The following is an 18009-nucleotide window of genomic DNA, read 5'->3' on the forward strand; positions in this document are numbered from 1 at the left end:
TCAGGAGTTCGAGACCAGCCTGAGCAAGAGCCAGACTCCGTCTCTACTAAACATAGAAAGAAATTATATGAACAGCTAAAAATATATATAGAAAAAATTAGCCGGTCATGGTGGCACATGCCTGTAGTCCCAGCTACTCAGGAGGCTGAGGCAGGAGGATCGCTTGAGCCCAGAAGTTTGAGGTTGCTGTGAGCTAGGCTGATGCCAGGGCACTCGAGCCCGGGCAACAGAGTGAGACTCTGTCTCAAAAAATAAAATAAAAAATAAATAAATTAAAAAATAGTAAAGTACTGTATGCAAGGGATTGTAATATTTTTATTATCATGAACTCAAATAGTTAATAAAGTAGGAAAACTAAAACCTGCCTAGGCTAAGGATTAGGAAATAACACAAGTCTAAGAAAACTGCTGTGAGACACAGGCACACCTTTTTTTCCTCAACAGAAAGAAAAGTAAATAACATTCTATTAGGTGAACATTGCCAGTATTTGTTACACAGGCTATTAAAAATCCCACACTGTAGTTGCAATCATGAGATATTTTCTCTTCCCTCAGTTTCGGATTTCACTGGCAGAAAAAAATAACTGAGAAGAGGTGGAAAAAGAAATAGCATACTAGTTTATGAACCATGGGGATTTGCTGGCATGGTATGATTTTTATAACATTGTGCATAGATTTAAATCTGGTAGAGAAAAATAACCCAACACCTTAATTTTTAGAATTTCATTCCACTCCAGATATTTGGAGAGGCATCCAAGAGTTGGTAGTCAGTCTCAGGGCCCACACACAATTCCTCCTGAAGTTCTTCCCCTGTTGCCAGTCATATTGTACCTCACCTCTGCCCCACATCCTTCAGCACTGAGGGACTCTAATTTGTATTCATTTGCTATTTAAACATTATTTTCCTGATAAAATAATATGTTAATTGTAGAAAATTTTAAACACAGGGAAAAGATCTTGTTAAAGAAAAAATTATTCAGTGACACTTGTCAAAGCACGGTAAATAGACTATTAAGGACCATTGTGATAGGTATAGGACAGAGGCAATGGGATTTTGCAGTGGGGTAGAGAGATCGGGCTCAACTTCCAGTACAGCATGGGCAGCTGGGAATTTATAACCAAGGACCGCAGTAGGGGTAAGTGGATAGAAAATCACTAAGAGAAAACATCAGGGGTAAGGGGGATTTTGGCTAATCTGACCCAACAGGATTCTTGCTGAGGACAGGCTGGAGTGATCAGACATCACCTGGGGGACTGTGAAGGATGAAGAACCTGATCAAATATCAAGGGTGATCAAATATCAAGGGTAGGGAGTTCTTGCCAAAGTGATTTAGCAGAGTTCTTTGCTAAAACTGGATTTTAAGAGGAAGTGCACAGATGAGCCTAGGAGAAGGCTGAGGAGCCTAACTAAAGTTTGGCCAAGCAAAGACTCTGTCAGTATTAAGAAGAGGAAACATTTACCCAGAATCCCTTCACCTAGGAGTGACTTTATAACATGTTGATTTTCTTACCCTGTTGTTGTTGTGTGCCTGTGGATTTTTTTGAGATATAATTCACATTCTATAAAATTCACCCTTTTGAGGTGTACAATTTAGGCCGGGCGCAGTGGCTCATGCCTGTAATCCTAGCACTCTGGGAGGCCGAGGCGGGTGGATCATTTGAGCTCAGGAGTTCGAGACCAGCCTGAGCAAGAAGAGCGAGACCCCGTCTCTACTAAAAATGGAAAGAAATTATATGGACAACTAAAAATATATATATATAAAGTTAGCTGGGCATGGTGGTGCATACCTGTAGTCCCAGCGACTCGGGAGGCTGAGGCAGTAGGATTGCTTGAGCCCAGGAGTTTGAGGTTGCTGTGAGCTAGGCTGACGCCACGGCACTCTAGCCTGGGCAACAGAGTAAGACTCTGTCTCAAAAAGTAAATAAATAAATAAATAAAGTGTACAATCTAGTGGGTTTTAGTATATTCACAAGATTGTGCAATCATCGCCACTTCCAGACCATTTTATCTCTCCTAAAAGGAATTCTGTACCCATTAGTGGTCACTCTCTGTTTCCCTCTCCCCATATTCCCTGGCAACCAATAGTCTACTTTTTATGCCAATGGATTTGCATAGACATTGCATATAAATGGAATCATACAGTATGTGGCCTTTTATGTCTGACATTCTTTCGACATAATGGTTTCAAAATTTATCCATGTTGTGGCACGTATATGTTGTGGAATGATATTCCATTGTGTAGATCTACCACATTTTGTTTCTCCATTCACCAGTTGGTGGACATTTGGATTGTTTATACTTTTTAGCGATTATGAATAATGCTTTTATGAATATTCATGTACAAGTTTTTGTGTAGACATAAGTTTTCATTTTCTCGGGTATATAGCTAGGAGGGAGATTGCTGGGTCATATAGTAATTCTACATTTAACTTTTTGAGGAACTGCCAAAGCGTTTTCCAAAGCAGTGGCACCACTTTATATTTCCAACAGCAATTTATAAGGGTTCTAACTTTTCCACATCCTCATCAACACTTGTTATTGTCCATTTTTTTGTTATAGTTATTCCAGTGGGCGTGAAGTGGTATCTCACTGTGGTTTCCATTTGCATTTCTCCGATGATCCCTTTTGATCATGAGAAGTGAGTGGTTCAAGGTCACACAAGAGTGGCAGAGTGGGAAAATGACTCAGATCTGACCCTCACTCACAGAATGTTCCTCTGTTGGATCCAGCTTCTGAGGAATGCCTATGAAGCATTCCACATCCCTTCTGAAAGCATCTAAAAAATCCCAGTAACTAGTAACCAAGATCCATCGTTTAAAGTATTGTCTCCATGTATCATATTTTATTTTATTTTATTTTTTTAAGGCAAGCATGAAAATGAGTTTTATTGAGGAGAGAAAGATAGGATTATAGAGCAAGAGCAACACACAGGTTTACAGGGCATGACACATACGCCACAGATGACCACCGGACCCATTGTTGCAACAAAGGGAGAGCAAAAAGAAGGGCAAAAAGGGCCCATGTAGCATATTTTAAAAGTAAAGTTAATTTTATGGAAAAAAATTTATGGGGATTAACAGATATGATGTGCAGAGCAATTGTGATAAGGCCTTACTGTGACATGGCGATTTTTCTGCTTGGAAGTTTCTAGGGGGCGCTAAGTGAACGGAAATATCGGTATGGGGAGGCAGGAGGAGGGGTACTTTTTTCAGGGTTTAGTTCTTGGGTGGCTCAGTGAAGCCTAGGAACAACTTGTGGGGGCAGGGGCACGTGCAACCCCCTCCTTGCTGACTTTGCGTTATCTTCCTTCCCTCCCCTGTTTAATAGATCCTCATGCTCACAAGTCTAAACTCCCCGGCCTAGCATGCCTCCTGGGATCCTGCATCTCTTTCCTTGTCCCACCCCCCACTTCCTCCAGTCCCACTCAAGATTCCCGACTTTTCCAGGCTAGACTGGGTGCTTCCTGAAATAAGGGCTCGTGTCTTATGCATCTTTGTATCCCCAGTACCAAAGGGACAGGTCTTGGCACACAGCGGGGGGTCAAAAGGCATTTGATGAACTTACTGAAATCTCTAGTCTCTACGCTTTTATAAATAACTGTTCCGGAAGGCTGAGTACTCATCCTGGCAAAATCATGGCACAGATATCCCCTTCTCCTCTGCCTCCACGAATCCCTCAGGCCACTCTCGATGCTTCGCTAGAGTTTTCCTTTTTCGTATTTATGCCCAGGACTAGCTCAGTGTAGGACCCAAAGCTGTTCTTGGTATCCTGAGAGGGCCAGTTAGGACTTAAGTCCCCTGACTGCTCAAGGATTGCAGGGAGGAAGCAAGTGGAACTCTCTCGGAACCCCCGGAAGTGGGCACGCTCCAGGGCCCAGTTTCTATGGTAACTATATCAGCAAGTTGGCCTCCATAATCGTTTCTCCTAGGAGGACTGTGATTTTGATATCCGCGGCCGTCTCTATGGTTTCGATGGCCTAGAAGGACCCAAACGGCATTTCCGGGAAGATGGCGGCGCACACGTCCGGTACGGCACATGTTTCCTCAGAGAGGACCCCGCAATGACGGTAAGGTCTCCTTTCCCCCGGATGGTAGCAGTGGGAGCGCAGGCTCAGTAGCACGTGTGAGAGCAGCGGAGTATTTTTACCCAAGTGGCACTGCCGTAGGAGGGCTGGAATTTAGACCTGAAGAGGAAGGAGGCTTAGGGAAAGGTCAGCCGGCTCTTTAGTCTCGCTGTTGAGACGAGTGTCCCTGGGCCACTTCTCCTGAAAACTCAGATTGAGCTGGAAGGAAACAGTGCCCCAAAGTGTGCCCGCAGCGCCTTCACAAAGACTGTGGCACAGAGGTAGAACACATAACGACTACCCGCGTTGTCGATTTCTGGCGCTGCTTTAAGTGCTATCGGCTTGGGGAATAAAGCCCATCTCGGACTTCCAGGAAGTGTAGTGCCTGTTTCCTCGTTTGTAAATTACAGACAACACTTCCCAATAGGGTTGTTAGCAGGATTAAATGAGATAATCCGTGTGAAGCAATTAGCAACCGCTGGCATTGAGTAGATGTACTACAAGTGTTTGCAAATTTAGTATATAAACTGAATCGTGCCAGTCTGGGTTCAAAAGGAGAAACACATGAGTTACTGTAAAGAAACTCAACTAGTTGATGATGTCATACAAAGAGGACCACTTTGGAGTCAGGCAACCTGGGCTCATATTCCAGTTCTCTCTCTTACTGGCTGTGTAACCTCAGGCAAAAAACCCAGGCCTTGTTTTCCTCATATGTAATATAAGGATAATACCTAGATTACGGGGCTGTCAAGATGAAACAATATGAAAATATATGTAATCTACCAGTTACACATTAAATGCTCAATAAGAGTGCCCTTCCTAAGCTGGACAGTTTCAAAAGGGGAGCATCAACACGACTGAAATGCAGCAGCAGTATGGGAGAAGTGTGTAGCCCCCACACCAAGAAGACAGTGAATGCTGAGCACAGGTACAGGATAGGGGCTCTGTTAAGTACCATTATCTTATAACTCAAGTTAAAAAGCACCTCACAGCTTTGTTTTTACAAGGTAATATATTTTGGGAGATGGCTTGTAGTGCGAGTATGGACTGTGCAGACAAGCTGCTTGGGTTTGAGTTCTACCCATAGCTGTGTGACCCTGAGGAAGTCACCTAACCTCTTTAGGTCTTAAGTTTTCTCATTTGCAAAACAGGTATTATAATATTTTCCTGAACAGGCTGGGAAGATTAAATAATGTAATCCATGTAAAGTCTTAGCACAGCCCAGCATGTAATGAGTGCTGCATAAATTTAGGCTTCTGTGTTAACACCAGTCCTTGACTTCTCGATATGTTGATCTTGGTCTCTCTGTGGCCAGACAGGAAGCTTCCCAAAGACCAGGCCTCCTCCTTCCTCTGTCTCTGTCCAGGGCTAAGGAAAGAGAATTCTTACACCAGTAGTGAGGATGGAGTTGATGGTTGCTTTGGGCACTTTCTTCTTTCTTCTTAAAAGGATATCACCTCTTCTTCCCTGGTGAGAGTTTGAGGACAGACACTTTTTTCTCACCATGAGTGTCACCCCAGAGGTCAAGAGTCATGGGATGAAGTTTGCTGAGGAGCAGCTGCTAAAGCATGGATGGACTCAAGGTGATCCCCTGGGGCCTCTTCCACACACCCCACTCCCTGCCTATGCTCTACCCAGGAGAGAAGCATCATCCTGGATTACCCCCATGCAGTCCACTTAATTGGAGGAAAAGCTAGTTTAAATTTGCAGATGAAATTTTCTGACTTTTCCAGAAAACGGAAGAATAGAAGAAATCTGACAGTGGGTAGGAGGACTGGGGGAGGGAAGAAGACAAATGGCCTCTGTTCCAAAAGAGTTATGAAGGAAGAGATAGTTCAGGCTCAGACAAAGGCAGGGGGACTGCGTGGAATGGTACTAGAAAGAAAGGAGCTGGGAGGACTTCAGAGAGGGACAGATCATGCCCCGGTGCCAGCTTTGTTGAGTGGCAAGGAGTGGCATGAGTGGAGGGTGCCTTGTGAGGGCTCAGGGCAGGCAACAGAATAAGCCAAGTCACTCACTGTGCTCTGCAGGCAAAGGCCTGGGCCGGAAGGAGAATGGTATCACCCAGGCCCTCAGGGTGACGCTGAAGCAGGACACTCATGGGGTAAGGCTGGGTAGGCTGAGGGAGGTCAGCGTGGATGGGAGAGGGGGATCCTTGAGGGCAGGTACTTAGAGCTCTTACTCATTCTCCTGGCAGGTGGGACACGACCCTGCCAAGGAGTTCACAAACCACTGGTGGAATGAGCTCTTCAACAAGACTGCAGCCAACTTGGTAGTGGAAACTGGACAGGTATGAGCTCTGATAGATGGGGTCTGGGACACGTGGGAGTGGGGACGCAGGGTATGTCACCCACTCACTGATACTTCCCTACAGGATGGAGTACAGATAAGGCGCCTTTCTACAGAGACCACCCGTCGTAATCCTCCCAAGCCCAACTTGCTGTATCAGAAGTTTGTGAAGGTATTAGAGGCTGGGAGTGAAAGAGTCCATCCTTTCTTCCTTCTCTGATCTCGCCTGGGACCTGAACAATTGCCTTATGCCTTATCAATTCTCAGGACTATCCTAACAGTGGATCCTGTGACCAGCCTTGTTGGTTACTTAGACTGCCCAGACCCTCAGCAAGAATTGAGATCTTTAGGTTTCATGGATTCTGCCATCTGTTGAGGGAGCAGCAATAGGGAATGGGAGGTAGGGTGCAGTCCCCCAAGTCAGGAGCTGCCACATTGGGGGTGGGGGAGGCATTTAATTCAAAGGAGTTAGAAGCCAGAGGAGACCTGAGGGATTACTTGGTCCATCCTCCTTACTTGGCTGATATGCCAAAAAGGTGAAAAGTGGCTTGCTGACGAGCCCACAGCTGGCTAGCCATGGCAGACAGGACTAGAACCCAGGTCTTCAGACTTCCGCTGTCAGCTATACCAACAGAAGGAAGCTAACATTTAATGGTTGTCATGTGCTTTACGTGTTTCCCATTTCTCTACATCTCAGTTGCCATCTCCTACCCTACTTCAGGCCATCATCATCTCCTGCCTAATTTCTTTTACAGCCTCCTCACCTCTACTCCAATCAGTCCATCCTCCACAAAGCATACAGAGTGTTCTCTCTAGAACACAAACTTCATCATGTTATTGGCTCCCCTTTGACCTAAGATGACACAGTCTAGATTTATCAGACTGGCTTTCATGTCTTGTCCTTGCCTTCTTCTCTGCCTCATCCCTTGCCACCTCTCTCTAGGACTCTTACACTTTAGCCAAATGGAATCTTGTTTCTTTTCTTTGAAGGCACCATGTTTTTCTACCTTCAGATTTTTGCACATGCTATTCCCTCTGCCTGGAACGTTCTTCTCCCTTTCCCCTTTTACCTGCTGACTTTTGGTCTTCCAGAGCTCAGCTTACATGTCAATTATTTCTAGAAACCATTCCCTAAACCCTGAATCCTGAGTTGGGTACCCCTCCTCTAGAACAGGCAACACTTCCATCATAATTGCCTATGTTCTGCCTTATCCACCACCCCATGTAGATTCCATCTGAGCTGAATGCATCTTATTCTTATTCCACTCTGTATCCCCCACTCCTTGGCCTATAGCAGACTCTTATTTGATCTGGTTAAATGAAGGTACAGTGAATAGGTATTGTGATGGGAGTGGAGAGGGGCATCTTTATTGTCATTTACTGGCCCTAGTCCTGCTGTGAAGCTCTGATGACCCAGAGCACTTCCTTCTTGTTCTGCCCACAAGCCAGGAGTGAGCCAGAGGCCAAAGCTGCTCCACCTCCCAGCAGCTATAGCTCACCTCCTGCCCAAGTTGAACTACGCAGGATGATACACCTCTCTGTGGCTTTGCAAGGAACAGTGTTGGGGGCTGGGAAACTCTGCCTAGGGCTATGAATTCTTAGGGGCTTCCACAAAGGAACGGGGTTGGCAGTGGTGTTGAGTGGGTCTTGTCCACCCCCATGATCCCTCCTTCTAGACGGCCACCCTGACTTCAGATGGAGAGAAGCCAGACAAAGACATGGAGAGCTGCACTGATGTCAACAACCAGAGGCCCAAGCCCCCAAAGATGTGAGACTTCATTTTAATACCGGGAGCGTGTGGGAGGAGATGCCCTCAGATCTCAAGAGAAAGGACTAAGTCTAATGCTTGACTGTGGGCTTCTTATGGGGTAGAACTGAGTTTTACTAATCCCTCGCACCTCAAAAAGTGCCAGGTCCTGAACAAGAACTAGAGTGTTGAGGGCTGTTTTAGAGGGAGGAGAGGTCAAGCCTTTCCATCGGGTTTGTTTGTAACTCCTTATCTCCCCGCAACAGTCTGACGGATGAGATGCTGCTCCAAGCCTGTGAGGGACGAACAGCACACAAGTAAGTAGTGGTCAGCTCCTTGGGCTCCCTTTTCTCTGCCCACCCTGGAGGATGGCCTGTGCCACCTCTTGAACCTTTTTGTCCCAGGGAAATGATTCCTACTGTCTACCTACCTACTGCCTGAAGACAGAAAGCTCCCTGCTGCCCCCCACCCCCAGTGTTCCCTGCAGGCCTAAGGATTAGGCCCATTTCCCCTGATACCCTTGCTCTGACTTGGACCCCATCTCTTTCAGGGCTGCCCGTCTTGGGATTACAATGAAGGCCAAGCTTGCTCGGCTGGAGGCCCAGGAGCAGGCCTTCCTGGCTCATCTCAAAGGCCAGGACTCTCAGGCCTCTCAACCACAGTCAGAAAGCAAGCCCTGCAAAAAGAAGAAAAAGAAAAGGAAACACAAAGAGGAGGAAGAGGCTACAGCACCTGAAAGGAATGCAGATGAGAAGCACCCAGAACACACTGAACAGAGCATCAGGAAAAGCAAGAAGAAGAAAAGGCAACCTAAAGAAGGAAAGGTCTCAGATGAGAGAGAGGGAACAACTGTAGGGAATGAGGAGGAAGAGGCTACAGGAACAAGTGGGCTTAGGGAATTGAAGAGCAGAGAGCAAACCGATCAGTCCCCCAGGAAAAGGAAGAGAAAGAAGAGGCAGCACCATGAAGAGGAGGAGAAGATGGGGGTCTTGGATGCAGGAGGAAGAGGCAAGGAGGCTACAGGTGCTGTCAGGACAGAGGAGGTAGACAGCACAGAGTACACTGAGCCATGCAGCAGAAGCAAGAAGAAGCGGCACCGTGAGAAGGATTTGAACTTAGAGGATGAAGAAGTCGAGGAAACTGTTTTAGACAGTGGGACCAGGGACACAGAGAACAGAGCATGCAGTGATGGAGGAAGGAGCAGCAAGAAGAAAACACGGCAACATCGAGAGGAGGAGGAAGTTGTCAATGTAAGGGATGAGAGAGATGAGGAGGATGACAGGACTAGGGAAGTAGAGAGCAGAGCACACACTGGCTCAAGCAACAGAGGTAAGAAAAGGAGGAAGCAGCAGTCAGAGGAAGAAAGCTGGAGTCGGCACTGACCAGAGCACCAAAAAAAAGAAACAGAGGAAGAGAGACTGAAGGTCTGGTCAAGGTGGGGCTCACTTGATTCGCCTTCAGGAGTCGAAGCCTCAGAGACTTGGGTTGATGCACGGTCTTCTGTGCTCCCCTAAATATGGAGTCTCTCCTAAGGAGGAACCTGAGCTCTGGAACATCAGTCTGCTGAGAGGAGAGAGTGTTGGCACCATGCCTTAGTTGATGGAGTGGGCACAGTCCCTTCTGCAGCTTCCAGAGATCATGACCTCAGGTGCCTATAAGAGCCAGATGGCTAAGGGACAAGGAATGCTGGGGGCTGGGGGAACAGGAACACAGATACCCTTTCAAGGGACATCTCTGTTAAAAGAAGCTGAAAATGTAGATTTATGTGAAATCTGATTTTTAAATATTGTGAAGGCTAAGAAAAAAACAAATTTAAGCCTATGGGCTAGAGTCAGTCCACAGTTTGCCAGTTTCTAGCATGACCAAATGAATGAATAAACATCAAGTTGGGCTCATAGCCTACAGATAAATCCCAACTGGAATCTCCATTCCCAGCCTGGGAAAGTAGATTTTCCTTGGCCTTTGAAGAAATTTCATCTGCTAACCTCCTTGTAATCTTGTCACACTGAGAAGTGGAAGTAGCTCAAAGACGTCATCCAGCTCCCTATCTGTGTCCCGAATGGGTAAGAATCACTTGTGTGTAAAGGAAAGCACACCTCATTGGGCATTCAACAATTTTCATTGCTTCCAAATGCCATAGCAACCATTCTTGCCTGTTCTGTTTCCCTTAGAGAGATGGCTCCACATCACCAGTGTTGCTCTCTGGCTCCTGCCACCCACTAAACTTTATTACCAGAAGAGTTCCCAGGACTCCACAGTTCCAGGAGAGAATGGCACTAAGTCTTTTCTGGGAAGAATGTCCACCCACCTTCCCTCACTGCAGACGATAGACACACTCAGTGTCAGGGTAGATTGGCAGGTTCAGCTGGTACTTCTTTTCCAGAGCAGGTGGCACAAAACGGCCCCCCAAGTAATGGTAGCGACCAGTAAACTGGGTTGCAGACTTTTTGGGTGCCGTCAGGGAGATGAGCAAGTCTGGCTGGATCCCTCCAGAGTTTCCCTTCTCCACATCCCATCCTGAAAAGAGGGTGGTGTTCAGGAAGAACAAAAGGACAGACGTCTAGTCTAGTCCCCTTCGACACCTTGCTTTACCCTAGTCCTAAAGGAGTGGGAGGCCCTCAGTCCCCACCTGAGGAACTCTCATCCTATGACCTCCATATGCCCTGGGGCTTTGGTGTCTTCATGGTGCCAACATGTAAAGGGGGCTCCTGAACTCTGCTCCCCATCCCTGATGGGGGATACAGAAAGCTGTATGCCCCTCTAGATTCAAATTATTATTTTTTTTCTTTTTTCTTTTTTTTTAGGCAGAGTCCCGCTCTGTCACCCTGGCTAGAGTGCCATGGCGTCAGCCTAGCTCACAGCAACCTCAAACTCCTGGGCTCAAGCAATCCTTCTGCCTCAGCCTCCCGAGTAGCTGGGACTACAGGCATGTGCCACTATGCCCGGCTAATTTTTTTTATATATATTTTTAGTTGTTTGGCTAATTTCTTTCTATGTTTATTAGAGACAGGGTCTTGCTCTTGCTCAGGCTGGTTTCTAACTCCTGAGCTCAAACGATCCGCCCACCTTGGCCTCCCAGAGTGCTAGGATTACAGGCGTGAGCCACCGCGCCTGGCCTAGATTCAAATTATTTTAGACACAGTCTAAGCTGTGGCTCATCAGGACTCCTAGGTACCAACCTCCAGACACAGGATAGGGCCCCAGTCACCCCCAACCTTCTGGGTCCCAGCACCTGAGGGAATGTCGATGCTGGCAATGGGCACAGTGAGTCCCTTCAGGACACTCAGGATGCTGTGGAATGGCTCCCGAACATCACCTTTGAAGCTGAAGCCGAAGATGGCATCTACCACCAGCTCATACAGCTCGTCAATCATCATGGGCTGTGGTGGAGCAGAAAAAGGAAAAGACGTCTGAGAGAGCAGGTGTACAAAGAGCCTCAACTGGGGAGGGCTGTCCTCTGCACCCAAAGACCATTCACAGAGGCACAAATATAACTATCTCATCCAGAGGGCATCCTGAGGCCTAGAGAAAGTGTGGGTTGGTCACTGATTCAGGCCAAGCTGAGTCCAGCCACATTTTCTGTTCTTAGTATCTGCCTGCCATTGGGGAGGCTACAGTGTGGGATAGCCTGAGACTGGAAGTCAGAAGGGCTAGATTCTGGTCTTGGCTCTGCCATGATGCAATTCTGTCACTTTGGGCAGACCGCTTCTCTTCTCTGTACCTCAGTATCTTCATCTGTAGAATGGGTTAAGAAAGTTTTTTTTTTTAAATTCTCAAATTTCTCACTCCTAAATCCATGCATGTGCAGAAAGGGTTTAGGATGCGGCAGTCACTCCAGCCCCTGAGAGGGCCAGATCATGTGCTTACTGCATGCTAGGGGAGGAGGATCTGACTGCAGAGGAAGGAGTGACCAGGGAAGATGAAGGAGGAAGGAAGCCTTAGAAGGCGATGTTAGGGATTCATGGAGCCCACCTTATGAAGGCTCTCACACGCCTTCTATTCAGATAGCATCCTTCAGGCACCTTCTGTGCCAGGTGTTACAATGAGCTCAGCCTAGAAGCATGAAGGAAGAGCAGAGCACAGGCAGAGGTTACTGAGGAGATGAGGTATTGAAATGGAGCCACCTACCTCTGGGGGCATTTCACCAAGGAAAGGGATGTCCATTTTCTGACACTGGGTCACCAATGCAGTGAAGAGTGGTTTGTTAGGCCTTTTGGGGTAATAGATGGTTGGCTGGTAGCCCTAGGAGGAAAGTGGTAATTCAACCCCAGATCCCAGAATCCTCGTGCCTTCCCCCATGGCCTCTTCCCCACATACTCACAAAGAGTTTGAGGTGTCGAGCGCAGACCAGGCCATCTCCTCCGTTATTCCCTGGGCCACAGATGACCAGGACAGTAGGAGGGCTCCTGGACATGGACGTTGGGGGATATGCCTGGAGGTGGAGTCAGGGGAATTAATAGGGGTTTCAGACAGTAACAGACAGGGTTGGCCCAGCTGTCTCTCCCACCCCTCTGTGCCTAGGCCTGGGGACTTGAGCAGTGACTCCTCCCTCGCTCCTCCCAAAGGCCAAGAGTTGTGCCACTGACCTTGGCAATGGCTGTGGCACAGCTCAGCCCAGCCAGCTCCATAAGTTGGTCCACGCTGAACTGGTACTCGTTAAATAGCTCCTCGTCCACGGCCTGGGCCTCCTCCTGGCTGAAGGAAACCCTGAGCCTGAGTTCTCGCCCCTCAGGTGCTCCGCAGCGCAGGCGGCGCGGCCGCCCCGGGTCCCGCCCCCGGGAGGCAGAGCAGGCCACCCGAGACCTGCGCCCCGCGTACCGGTCCGGAGCTTCGCCTACCTCAGGTACTTCACCGCTGTGCTCGCCATGACCTCTGAGTAGCAGCGGCCGCCCAAGTTCACTCGCTGCGGTCCCCACCAAGTGGGTCTTAAGCGGGAGGCGCCGGCCTGGCTTCCGATTCGCGGCAGACGCGAGCCGGCAACTAGCAGTCCCAGCCCCAGCAGTGCCCTGAGCCCGGACATCCAGCTCGCAGAACGCGCGCCCCCGGCCCGCTCGGCCCCGGCGCATGCGCGGCGCTCGCCCCGCCCCCGGAGAGGCCTCGCCGGCACGCGCGTTCCGGAAGTAGCCCGGAGGCGGCGGCGGGCGCGACGTTCTAGCAGCTCCTCGGCCCTTTAGCAGCACTAAGGTAGGCTGAGGACCGTGCACCTTCCCTTACAGCCTGTATCCTAGCCCTTCTCGAGAGCGTTTAGAGATGCCACACATTTGCAAATGTACCGAAGTGCTTTGCTCCCACCCGCCCTTTGATAGTAATTCACGGTTTTGTAGTTCTTTAAGACAGCTGTATGGTACAGCACTTAGCCTGGATTCCTTCCCCACCACTTACTAGCTGAGTGAACGTGGCCACTCCTGGTGTCAGTTTCTCGGATATACAACAGGGATACCGGGTATATACTTCATAAGATGACATACAAAACCGTTGCAGAGGACTTGGCACCTGGTGCATAAATTAAGCTAATGTTCTTATTTACTTATAGTAATATACTTTATATACTTTATAAGTATAAAGTATACTTTATACTTATATAAAACTGAGCGTTTTATATAACTTAGCACCCCACTCTGCACTACATTAGCTTCCCCTACCTCTGTTTTTTACCAGGGTATCTGTCACGCTGTACTTCCGTAATCATACTTACCCCCTTTACCAAGATAATAGCTACGGAAATAGAAAATTGTAAACCTTAAATATGTTGAGTAAGCTACAGTTAAAAATGTAATTGAAGCCTTGGCAATATAGCAAAACCCTGTCTCTACAAAACAAAATACAAAAACAAAAAAACTAGCGTAGCGTGTTGGCATTCTCCTGCAGTCCCAGCTACTTGGGAGACTGAGGTGGGAAGACTGCTTGAGCCCAGGAGTTCCAGGTTACAGTGAGCTATGATCCCACCACTGCACTCCAGCCTGGGGCGACAGAGCAAGACCAATCTCTTAAAAAATAATAATAATAGTTGAAAACATAGGCTCCAGATCACAGTAATATTTCACTAGAAATCTGGAGAGGAAGAATAAATTTTACTCAAGTACTTCTGAGAATGGGAACACACTCTGTTGCGTGGTTAAGGGAAAAGGCTGGGGAATAACAAACCAGTTACCATTAAGGCACTAAGATAAAGATAATTATCCAGATTGTTATGGACTGAATGCTTGTGTCCCCTCCCAAATTCATATGTTGAAGCCCTAACCTCAAATGTGATGGTACATAGAGATGAAGACTTTGGGAGGTGATTAGGATTAGTTGAGGTCTTAAGAGCCAGGCCTTGGTCTGGTACAATTAGTGCCAGTATAAGAGCTCTCTCCTCCCTGCCACTCCCCTCCCCCAAGAACTCCCACCTTGCTGGCACTCTGATATCTGATATCAGAATTCCAGTCCCCAGAACTGTAAGAAAATAAATTTCTGTTATTTAAGTACCCAGTTTATGGTATTTCGTTACCACAGCCCAAGCCAAGACAAAGGTGATGTGAAGGTCCTCTTTTTATGCTAGATAAATTTTTATTCTGTACCATGAAATGAATTCCTGGCTAGTTCACTGAGAATGGCAAGAACCCCTCCTGCTTCCAACTACTCTTCTGGTATTCTCCTTTTTAATTCTAAGAGATTTATCATCTATGGGATGTACCTTTAGCCTCCAGCTATGCTCGTTTTACATGTTTGTTGTGGGAAACTGAATTTGTCAGACTTTGTGGTGGGAAATTGAGTGTACTCATCTAAATTGTAATGTACACACCTGTATATAGTGGTGTGTACATTATAATAGGATAATCTTACCCAAGACCTCACTAACTTTATTTTCTAACTTCAGTATATAAGTGGCTTCACTTTTACATATCATCTAAGACTCCCTACAGGTCTGGTTGAGGAAATTGGTGATTTTGAAAATTCATTTCTAAAACACAACATGTTTCTTTGACATAGAAAACATTTTTGAACACTTATATGTGCCAGGTGCTAGCATGAATCATTTCATTTTCATAGCAACCCTATTATTATTCTGATTTTACAGATGAGAAACCTAAGGCTCAAAGATGTTGAATGACATGCCCAGTGATACAGTGATAGCTATCAGTGGAGCTGAGATCCAAGCAGCCTAACGTAGAGTCTTCACTCAAGCATTATTCTATCCTGAACTGCCTCACCAAATGCAGACATATGATGTATGTATATAAGGGGTTGTCACCGCTGACTTCATTCTCATGAGATGGAACTATAAAATAATGACACAAAAATATCCCACTACACACACCTAGAATTTTACAACAACCAAATGGGGAATATAAAACAGACCAGAAAGGCAGTGCCCAAGATCTAGTCCATCTTGTGCCTGCCATTCAGACTTTTGGAGTTTTCTTTGGGAAATGCTTTCAAAACCAGTTCAGGTAGGACACATGGATTGAGCACCTGCTATGTTCCAGATGCTTTACATATATTATCAAATTTAACCCTGTCAACCCAATGATGTATTTTTATCCTGTTATAGATGAGAAAATTTGAGTAGCAGAGAGAAGTAATTTTCCTAAGATATTATAGCTATTAAATGGTAGAGCCAGTGACAGTTGATACTGGGTTGGCCTGATCCAACAGCAGTACTACTGCGTGGCAGTCACTGCTACTTGTCTCTCAAAATCCATTCTCTTTTCTTCCTTTGGCAACAGATCCTCTGAGTTTTATCTGGCCACATGGCTAAACACTACATTTTCTAGCCTATCTTGCAGCAGCTAGGTGTGGCCATATAACTAAATTGTGACCAAAGCTGAAATGATATATGCAATTCCCAGGTCATACCCTTAAAAAAAAGAACAAAAATGGTTTTCCCCCACTTCCTCTTTTCTTCTTACTGGCTGGAATGAAGGTATCATGCTGGAGCTGAAGGAACCATTTAAGACCATGAGACAGAAATCTCATGTTAAGAATGGCAGAGTGAGCCAGGCGCCGTGGCTCACGCTTGTAAGCCTAGCACTCTGGGAGGCCGAGGCAGGAGGATGGCTCGAGGTCAGGAGTTCGAGACCAGCCTGAGCAAGAGTGAGACTCTCTACTAGAAATCAAAAGAAATTATATGGACAACTAAAAATATATATAGAAAAAAATTAGCCAGGCATGGTGGCACATGTCTGTAGTCCCAGCTACTCGGGAGGTTTGAGGCAGGAGGATTGCTTGAGCCCAGGAGTTTGAGGTTGCTGTGAGCTAGGCTGACGCCATGGCACTCTAGCCCAGACAACAGAGTGAGAATCTGTCTCAAAAAAAAAAAAAAGAATGGCAGAGCATCCTGTCTGGTCCCCAAGCTCCATGGAGCCACCATGTTAGCCCTGGGCTGCTTAAATGAGAATGAAATTTTTGCTTAAAAGCACTGTTATATGGGCCTTTGTTATGGCTGGTGCTACCTAATCAAGACATCTTGAACACCTGACAAGATAGCTCTGTTTAGATAAGGAAGATTAACAGCTGTGTCCCAAGTACCTGCCATGCCTAGCATATAGTGGGTCCTCTACAAATATTTTAATGAATCCTCAAAATCTCTCAGTTGACAGTACAGTAGAAGCCCTTGAAGAGTGGCAGAATATACCACCTCAAAATATGCCTCTTTGGCATAAGGATGCCTTTTAGCTAAAGGCATTTGAAAAACAGTAGGTACAAGAAGGGCACTCTAACCTCCCGTTTTCTTCCTGAAAGCAGGAAGTAAAACTCCCACATGAAAGATGCTCTCCTTATACCAGGAGGAATGAAGCATTCTTATCACCAGAGACAGGGGTTGAGGTTCAGAGAATTCTGTACAAACAGACCTTGTTAAAATAACTCTTATCTTCCTTTAGCCTCCCAATATATTTTAGTTGCTTTTCCACAGTTGCTTCTCTTTGTTGAAACTAGTATAAAACATTTAGGTTTTGCCACTTCTTTGGCTCTTCATTTCTTTATGAGGACTCCTGTGTATATCAAGTAAATCTGTACACTTTTCTCCTGTTAATCTGTTTTACATCAACTTAATTCTCAAGTCCAGCCAGAGACCCTAAGAGGGTAAGGTTCTGCCTCTCCTATACCCTCTTATCTGACATTATCAGAGCAGATTATTTTATTTTCAACTTAATACAGTCATTTTCCATCTGTCAAAGTGGGGCCAGGGACTTTTCTTTGAGGATGGGGCCAGTGACTGGAGTTTTCCATCTTTCTTACATAAACCTCACCAGTTATGTATCACCTGCAATTTCCAGTTTGCTTCCTTAAGGTAAAACAATTAATGCCATGTTTGAAGCAACTTGTGTGCAGAATTTATTTAGATTTTTATGATTTTCTCTGAATTTGTAATCTCCTTGCTCACATCTAATTCCACAGCAGCCTTTTTCCCTTTTCGCCACTTCTATTCAACATAGTACACAGCAGCGTTTAAAAGTGACTCATGTTAGTCAAATCTTCTAAAGATCCAACTTAGTTTTTATAGAAATGACACTTGTTTTCACTTAGTTCATCAACATATATAATATTTAATTAAATTACAAATTACAATAACACACACAACTGGCATAAACACACTTCACCACTAACTCTGGGTAAGCATGGCTTAGCTGTGGGAGTGGAAGTGCACAGCATTCTAGAAGATGCTGACTGCCTGGGTTTGAATCCCAATTCTCCACATACTAGTTGTGTAACCTGGGAATTCAAACTACTTAAGCTTTGTGCTCTATTTTCCTCATCTGTGAAAGGGGATAATATTAATAATAGTACCTCATAAACTCACGAGGATTAAAGGAGAAAACACTTGTGAAGCACTTAGAATAGTGTGGAGCACATGCTAAGTGCTCAATAAATGTTACATAATATCATTGTTGCTGGGCTGCAGGCAGCAGCTGTCCGACAGGTTGTA

The 18009-nt window shown here is 46.1% G+C and overlaps 2 protein-coding genes across 2 annotated transcripts; one reads left to right on the forward strand and one right to left on the reverse strand.

Moving 5' to 3' along the window:
• Positions 1-5499: 5499 nt before the first annotated feature.
• LOC138389909 (G patch domain-containing protein 4) lies at positions 5500-9365 on the forward strand. The gene is given in 8 exon segments (XM_069478568.1): positions 5500-5646; positions 6094-6167; positions 6261-6353; positions 6438-6524; positions 8029-8120; positions 8366-8416; positions 8650-9241; positions 9244-9365. Coding segments are annotated over 8 exon segments (1113 nt in total). The 5' UTR covers positions 5500-5567; the 3' UTR covers positions 9289-9365.
• Positions 9366-10306: 941 nt separating this feature from the next.
• NAXE (NAD(P)HX epimerase) lies at positions 10307-13154 on the reverse strand. The gene is made up of 6 exons (XM_069478570.1): positions 12938-13154; positions 12686-12794; positions 12421-12531; positions 12228-12341; positions 11332-11479; positions 10307-10616 (listed from the first exon to the last, which is right to left on the reverse strand). Exons 1-6 carry the CDS (start codon positions 13117-13119, stop codon positions 10414-10416), a joined length of 867 nt encoding a protein of 288 aa, XP_069334671.1. The 5' UTR covers positions 13120-13154; the 3' UTR covers positions 10307-10413.
• Between the last annotated feature and the right edge of the window lie 4855 nt (positions 13155-18009).

The sequence above is a fragment of the Eulemur rufifrons genome, chromosome 8 (genome assembly GCF_041146395.1).
Source record: "Eulemur rufifrons isolate Redbay chromosome 8, OSU_ERuf_1, whole genome shotgun sequence".
NCBI lineage: Eukaryota > Metazoa > Chordata > Mammalia > Primates > Lemuridae > Eulemur > Eulemur rufifrons.